This window comes from Pundamilia nyererei, unplaced genomic scaffold, assembly GCF_000239375.1.
Source record: "Pundamilia nyererei isolate P.nyererei 1_Seehausen unplaced genomic scaffold, PunNye1.0 scaffold00446, whole genome shotgun sequence".
NCBI lineage: Eukaryota > Metazoa > Chordata > Actinopteri > Cichliformes > Cichlidae > Pundamilia > Pundamilia nyererei.
Genome location: NW_005187847.1, coordinates 214,230 through 222,299, shown reverse-complemented (window position 1 = coordinate 222,299; position 8,070 = coordinate 214,230). Strand labels below are relative to the sequence as shown.

General features: G+C 46.4%; 1 protein-coding gene across 1 annotated transcript; it reads left to right on the top strand.

Annotated features, from left to right (window-relative positions):
* The first annotated feature begins 316 nt into the window (after positions 1 to 316).
* LOC102215820 (myosin-6) lies at positions 317 to 7,241 on the top strand. The gene is made up of 2 exons (XM_074312098.1): positions 317 to 6,216; positions 6,753 to 7,241. The coding sequence occupies exon 1, from the start codon at positions 383 to 385 to the stop codon at positions 6,185 to 6,187; it is 5,805 nt and encodes a 1,934-aa protein (XP_074168199.1). The 5' UTR covers positions 317 to 382; the 3' UTR covers positions 6,188 to 6,216; positions 6,753 to 7,241.
* Positions 7,242 to 8,070: the final 829 nt, after the last annotated feature.

The window sequence follows — 8,070 nt, the reverse complement described above, 5'->3', positions numbered from 1 at the left end:
AAGGATAGCTAAGGATATAATTAAATGTTTGTTAAGTGATTGTGACGGTGGATGTTAAAGGGTAGAGGATATGCAGGATGAGCTCCAGGGAGGATGCAGTCTAAATGCAGACATGTCGGGACTATCAGCAGCAGATAAGCGGTACAACTTCACTTTTCCTAAAATGGATTCTAACAGCCAAAGGTCCTGAATCTGCCCTCATGGTGCATTCACTTGATCAGACAGATTTAGTTCAGCTGCCATCTCCTAATTTGGTCCACAGGGAGTCTTTATAAATATCACCTGCTGTGAGGAGACTACAGTTCTCCATCAGCTTCAGCAGGAAAACTCTCTCACTTAGTTTGTTCTCTCCTCTGACTGCCAACGTTCTCCACCCTAAAGCATGGGCGACTCTCTGATGGCCGAGTTTGGGAAGGCTGCTCCTTACCTGAGGAAGTCTGAGAAGGAGCGTCTGGAGGCTCAGACCAGACCCTTTGACATCAAGACTGAATGTTTTATAGTCGACACTAAAGAAGAATATGTCAAAGGAAAAATCCTGAGCAAGGACGGAGGGATGGTAACGGTCCAGAAGGAAGATGAAACAACGGTGACAGTGAAGGAATCTGACACTCACCCCCAGAACCCACCCAAGTTCGATAAAATCGAAGACATGGCAATGTTTACATTCCTCCACGAGCCCGCCGTGCTGTTTAACCTCAAAGAGCGTTACGCAGCCTGGATGATCTATACCTACTCTGGGCTCTTCTGCGTCACTGTCAACCCCTACAAGTGGCTTCCTGTTTATGATGCTGAAGTGGTGGCTGCCTACAGGGGGAAGAAGAGGAGCGAGGCCCCTCCTCACATCTTTTCCATTTCTGATAATGCGTACCAGTACATGCTGACAGACCGGGAGAACCAGTCTGTCCTAATCACTGGAGAATCTGGAGCAGGAAAGACTGTGAACACCAAGAGAGTCATTCAGTACTTTGCCAGCATCGCTGCAGTTGGTGGTGCAAGCAAAAAAGACAGCAGCAAGGGGACTCTGGAGGATCAAATCATCCAGGCAAACCCGGCACTGGAGGCCTTTGGCAATGCCAAAACGTTGAGAAACGACAACTCGTCGCGTTTTGGAAAATTTATCCGAATCCACTTTGGCACGAGTGGTAAACTGTCATCTGCTGACATAGAGACGTATCTGCTGGAGAAGTCACGAGTTACCTTTCAGCTAAAGGCCGAAAGGAATTACCACATATTTTACCAGATCCTGTCCAATCAGAAGCCAGAGTTGTTGGACATGCTGTTGATCACCAACAACCCATATGACTACTCCTACATCTCCCAAGGAGAGGTAACAGTTGCTTCCATCAACGACTCGGAGGAACTGATAGCCACCGATGGTGCCTTTGATGTTCTTGGCTTCACTCCAGAGGAGAAAATGAGTGTCTACAAACTAACTGGTGCCATTATGCACTACGGCAACATGAAGTTCAAACAGAAGCAGCGTGAGGAGCAGGCTGAACCTGATGGAACTGAGGCTGCTGATAAATCAGCTTACCTGATGGGGCTCAACTCTGCTGATCTCATCAAAGGGCTTTGCCACCCCCGAGTTAAGGTAGGAAATGAATATGTCACCAAAGGGCAGAGTGTGGACCAGGTTTACTATGCCATTGGTGCTCTGGCTAAGTCAGTGTATGAGAAGATGTTCAATTGGATGGTGGTGAGAATAAACCAATCACTGGACACCAAACAGCATCGTCAGTACTTCATAGGAGTGCTGGACATCGCCGGGTTTGAGATCTTTGATTTCAACACCTTTGAGCAGCTGTGCATCAACTTTACCAACGAGAAACTGCAACAGTTTTTCAACCATCACATGTTCATCTTGGAGCAAGAAGAGTACAAAAAAGAAGGAATCGAATGGGAGTTCATTGACTTTGGCATGGACCTCCAGGCCTGCATAGACTTGATTGAGAAACCTCTGGGGATCCTGTCCATTCTGGAGGAAGAATGCATGTTTCCCAAAGCTAGCGACCAGACCTTCAAGGCCAAGCTCTATGACAACCATCTGGGCAAGAACAAGATGTTTGAGAAGCCCCGGCCAGCAAAGGGGAAAGCAGAGGCCCATTTCGCCCTTGTTCACTATGCCGGGACAGTGGACTACAATATTGCTGGCTGGCTGGTCAAAAACAAAGACCCCTTAAATGAGACAGTGGTTGGTCTATATCAGAAATCCTCTCTGAAGCTTCTCAGTCTTCTGTTTTCAAACTATGCAGGAGCTGATGGAGGAGACAAGGGAAGTGGAAAAGGAGCCAAGAAGAAAGGCTCCTCCTTTCAGACGGTGTCTGCACTTCACAGAGAAAACCTGAACAAGCTGATGACAAACCTGAAGACCACTCATCCACACTTTGTCCGCTGTCTGATTCCTAATGAGAGGAAAATTCCAGGAGTCATGGACAACTGCCTCGTGATGCACCAGCTGCGCTGTAATGGGGTCCTGGAAGGCATCCGGATTTGTAGGAAAGGTTTCCCAAACAGGGTGCTCTATGGAGACTTCAAACAGAGGTACAGGATCTTGAATGCATCCGCCATCCCAGAGGGTCAGTTCATAGACTGCAAGAAAAGTACTGAAAAGCTGTTAGGATCGCTGGACATTGACCACACTCAGTATAAGTTTGGTCACACAAAAGTCTTCTTTAAAGCCGGCCTGCTGGGTACACTGGAGGAGATGCGAGATGAGCAACTCTCTCGAATCATCACCAGGATCCAGGCCAATGCCCGAGGGCTCCTCATGAGGAAGGAGTTTATTAAGCTCGTGGAACGTAGAGATGCCCTAATGGTCATTCAGTGGAACCTTCGGTCTTTCCTTGGGGTGAAAAACTGGCCCTGGATGAAGCTCTTCTTCAAGATCAAACCCCTGCTGAAGAGTGCAGAGTCTGAGAAGGAAATGGCCAACATGAAGGATGAATTCAACAAGCTAAAGGAAACTCTGGTGAAATCAGAGGCAAGACGAAAAGAACTGGAGGAGAAAATAGTGACTCTCCTCCAAGAGAAGAATGATCTGACCCTGCAGATTCAGTCTGAACAGGACACCCTAACAGATGCTGAGGAACGCTGTGAACAGCTGATCAAGAGTAAGATTCAACTGGAGGCAAAGCTAAAAGAAATGACAGAAAGACTGGAGGATGAAGAGGAGCTGAACGCTGATCTGACAGCAAAGAAACGCAAGCTTGAAGATGAATGTTCAGAGCTGAAGAAGGACATCGATGACCTGGAGCTAACGTTAGCTAAGGTGGAAAAAGAGAAACATGCTACAGAGAATAAGGTGAAAAACCTGATGGAGGAGATGGCTTCACAGGATGAGAACATCACAAAGCTAACCAAAGAGAAGAGGGCGCTGCAGGAGGCTCACCAGCAAACTCTGGATGACCTGCAGAGTGAAGAAGACAAAGCTAACACTTTGACCAAAGCTAAAGCTAAGCTGGAGCAACAAGTGGATGATCTGGAGGGATCGCTGGAGCAAGAGAAGAAAGTCAGGATGGACCTGGAGCGCTCAAAGAGGAAGCTCGAGGGAGACCTGAAACTGATCCAGGAGAACTTGATGGACTTGGAGAATGACAAGCAGCAGCTGGAGGAAAAACTCAAGAAGAAAGACTTTGAGGTCACCCAAATAACTTCAAGACTAGAAGATGAGCAGATTGCATCAGTTCAGCTCCAGAAGAAGCTCAAAGAAAGCCAGGCAAGAATTGAGGAGGTGGAGGAGGAGCTGGATGCTGAGCGAGCAGCTCGGGCCAAGGTGGAGAAACAGCGTTCTGATCTTTCCCATGAGCTTGAGGACATCAGTGAACGTCTAGAGGAAGCTGGAGGAGCCACATCAGCTCAGGTGGAGCTGAATAAAAAGAGAGAAGCGGAGTTTCAGAAGCTGCGTAGAGAGCTGGAGGAATCAACCCTCCAACATGAGGCCACCGCTGCCACCCTGAGGAAGAAACATGCTGACACCGTCGCTGAACTGGGAGAACAGATTGATAACCTTCAGCGTGTGAAGCAAAAACTGGAGAAGGAAAAGAGTGAGCTGAAGCTAGAGCTCGATGATTTGTGCTCAAACATGGAAAATGTAGTAAAGACAAAGGCAAACTTTGAGAAAATGTGCCGAACGATGGAAGACAACATGAATGAGTACAAGAGCAAATGTGAGGAGGCTCAAAGGACCATCAATGACCTGACAACCCAGAGGGCCAAGCTCCTCACTGAAAATGGTGAGCTTGGCCGGCAGCTGGAGGAGAAGGATTGTCTGATATCACAGCTTACTCGAGGGAAGAACTCGTACAACCAGCAGATGGAAGATCTGCGCAGACAGCTGGAGGAAGAACTAAAGGCAAAGAACGCTCTCGCCCATGCTGTTCAGTCTGCTCGTCATGACTGTGATCTGCTCCGAGAACAATTTGAGGAAGAGCAGGAAGCCAAGGCTGAACTGCAGAGAGCTCTGTCTAAATCCAACACTGAAATCTCTACATGGAGGACCAAATATGAAACGGACGGCATCCAGAGAACTGAGGAGCTGGAAGAAGCAAAAAAGAAGCTTGTTCAGAGACTGCAAGAGGCAGAGGAGGCCATTGAGGCTGTGAACGCAAAGTGTTCCTCCCTTGAGAAAACCAAACACCGCCTCCAAAATGAGATTGAAGACCTCATGCTGGACCTTGAGAGATCTAATGCGGCATCCGCAGCACTGGACAAAAAACAAAGAACCTTTGACAAAGTCTTGGCAGAGTGGAAGCAAAAATATGAGGAGTCGCAGTGTGAGTTAGAGGCATCTCAGAAGGAGGCTCGATCTCTGAGCACTGAGCTCTTCAAACTCAGGAATGCCTATGAAGAATGCCTGGATCAATTTGAGACAATGAAGAGAGAGAATAAAAATCTCCAAGAAGAAATCTCAGACCTCACTGACCAGCTGGGAGAAGGTGGCCGCAGCGCCCATGAACTAGAGAAGATCAGGAAGCAACTTGAACAAGAAAAGGTTGAGCTACAGTCGGCGCTGGAGGAAGCTGAAGGTTCCCTGGAGCACGAAGAGAGCAAGATCCTCAGAGCACAACTGGAGTTTAACCAAGTGAAGGCTGACATGGAGCGCAAGCTGGTCGAGAAGGACGAGGAAATGGACCAGGCCAAGAGGAACTACCAGCGTATGGTGGAATCACTCCAGTCCTCTCTGGAGTCCGAAACCAGGAGCCGAAATGAAGCCATGAGAGTCAAGAAGAAGATGGAGGGCGACCTCAATGAGATGGAGATTCAGCTGAGCCAAGCTAACAGGCAGGCAGCTGAAGCCCAGAAACAGGTGAAGACCCTCCAGGCGTTCCTGAAAGACACTCAGCTGCAACTAGATGATACCCAGCACGGCAACGATGACCTAAAAGAAAACATTGCTCTGCTTGAACGCCGAAACAACCTCATCCAGGCTGAACTGGAGGAAGTGAGAGCCGCACTCGAGCAGACCGAGAGAAGTCGGAAACTGGCCGAACAGGAGCTGACCGAGGCAACGGAGCGAATGCAACTCCTACACTCCCAAAACACCAGCCTGATCAACCAGAAGAAGAAGCATGAAGCAGACCTCCTACACCTGCAGTGTGAAGTGGAGGAAACCATACAGGAGAACCGCAATGCTGAGGAGAAGGCAAAGAAGGCGATCACAGATGCAGCCATGATGGCTGAGGAGCTAAAGAAGGAGCAGGACACCAGTGCCCATCTGGAGCGCATGAAGAAGAACATGGAGCAGACCATCAAAGACCTGCAGCACCGTCTGGATGAGGCTGAGCAGATCGCCATGAAGGGCGGCAAGAAGCAGCTCCAGAAACTGGAGGTTCGCATCAAAGAGCTGGAGAATGAGCTGGAGGCAGAGCAGAAGAGGGGAGCCGAGTCCATCAAGGGAGTTCGCAAGTACGAGCGCCGCATCAAAGAGCTCACCTACCAGACCGAGGAGGACCGCAAGAACATGGCCCGCCTCCAGGACCTGGTGGACAAGCTGCAGCTGAAGACCAAGTCCTACAAGAGAGCGGGTGAGGAGGCAGAGGAGGCGGCCAACCTCAACATGGCAAAACTACGCAAGCTGCAGCACGAGCTGGAGGAGGCAGAGGAGCGGGCCGACATTGCCGAGTCGCAGGTGAACAAGCTGAGGGCAAAGACTAGGGATGGATCGTCTAAAAAGGGCCTGGATGAGTGAGGAACAGGAACAGGAAGTGCACATCGCAGGTGAGAAGAGTCAGTGACATAGTCAGAGCTCTGTAAACAATACGGTCTATCAGGTTTAATGGAACCCTAATAAATAATGTCTAAATAATGTTTATGCATTTTAATTGAACATTTACAAACAGAAAGAACAAGATAATAAGATCATAAATAATGTTTAATAGCACTACAGACCTAAGAACCTAATCCGTTTTAAATTCATTACCACAGCTATTGTAAAGTTAAACCACAACACTTTAGCAATTTTCAAACTTTCCATCAGTTTGAGTTGAATAGTTTCTGCTGATGAGAAGTTCTTCACACTAATGTGTTATGAATCATTCCTGCTGTGTTTTTGTTTCTGTCTTTTACATTGTGTTTATTATTTTAGAACATCTGATCTATTAAATATATATACACAGCATTAAAACACATGACATTAATGCTGTTTTACTCATGAGTGTGTATAAATCCTCATCTGTGGCCTTAACAGCACAGATTTATTTCTGTATTTTTTTCATGTTTATGTCATTAATGTTTGAATCTGTTTCCTCCCACAGATGTTCCTGAAGCTGAAGCTGAAACCGTCACCTCCCTAATCAGTAATTAGTATTTTATGTATTGATTATTCTGCTGATCATGAGTTCTCTGAAGCTTTTCATTCACTTGATGTTTAAGGATGTTTAGTATGTTTATGCTCACTCCAGTAAAACACATCTAGCATCACAGAGACTGAAATAAATCAAGTTCTGCTTCCATATTGTTGTTTTAAATTTGGTATACCTGCAGCTGAGGATTTTAAACCAATACTTGGGTTAATTGATTGTTTCAGGTTCGTACTCTTCTCTGATTCACAGTTTTGAAATGATTTTCAGAAACTCAGATTTTCCTGTTTCAGCAGTTTTTAGTCAAATCTTTGGGAGAGATCTCTTTGCTTTGATTCTTTCTCTGCTGAACTTTGTTTGTTTGCTTTACTGCATTTCTTTGAATGCTGAAGTGTTGATGTTATTAATGTGAACATCAATAAAGTCCCAGCTGATCCCTGAAAACTGATTTCTGATTTCAAATCACGTGACATCGATAAAACTGAACTTTTAACTGATGATGTTTGAAATGTGAATCAATCTAAAAGCTTGTGTGTGTGTGGATGCGTGTATACCATGTTTAGATATCTTATGGGGACCAAATGCCCATCCCCAGAAGTTTGAAGGCATGTTTGAGGCTCAAAATATGGTTTTAGTGTCAGGGTTACAGTTAGGTTATGGTTAGGTTTAGGCATTCATTTTAGGCTACATCCACACTAGCCTGAATAGATTTGAAAACGGCGTTTTCATCTGAAAACGCTCCGCGTCCACCCTTGCGTTTTCAGTTGTTTTCAAAGAGTTGCACGTCCACACTAAAACGGCCGAAAACGCTGACGTTGCAGCGTGAAACGCAAGACAACTCGACCTGCGTCATTTCCCTCTGCCGTTTACTTACATACTTGCTCTTTGAAACGTGGCAGCAAAATGGCAAGACAAAGCAACGAATTCTTGGTTTAAGTGGTCACATGACTGCATCACATGACCAACATGCGTCAAGTTTTCAAAAGTCTGCGTTTTCGAGTGTCCACACTGTGATGGGACAGCTCCGTTTTGAAATGTATGCATTTTCAATACGCTGTGCTTTTCCTTGGGGAAAACGCCGTCTCAGTGTGGACGGGAGGCCAAATAGGAGAGAAAACGATGTGTTTTCAAACAAAAATGCAGTAGTGTGGACGTAGCCTTAGATGGTTAGGGTAAGCGCTTAGGAAAAGGGTTATGTCAGCTAGATCTTCCCACAGGATATGAAAACAAGTGTGTGTGTTTGTATGTGTGTGAAAAACAATTTATATATATA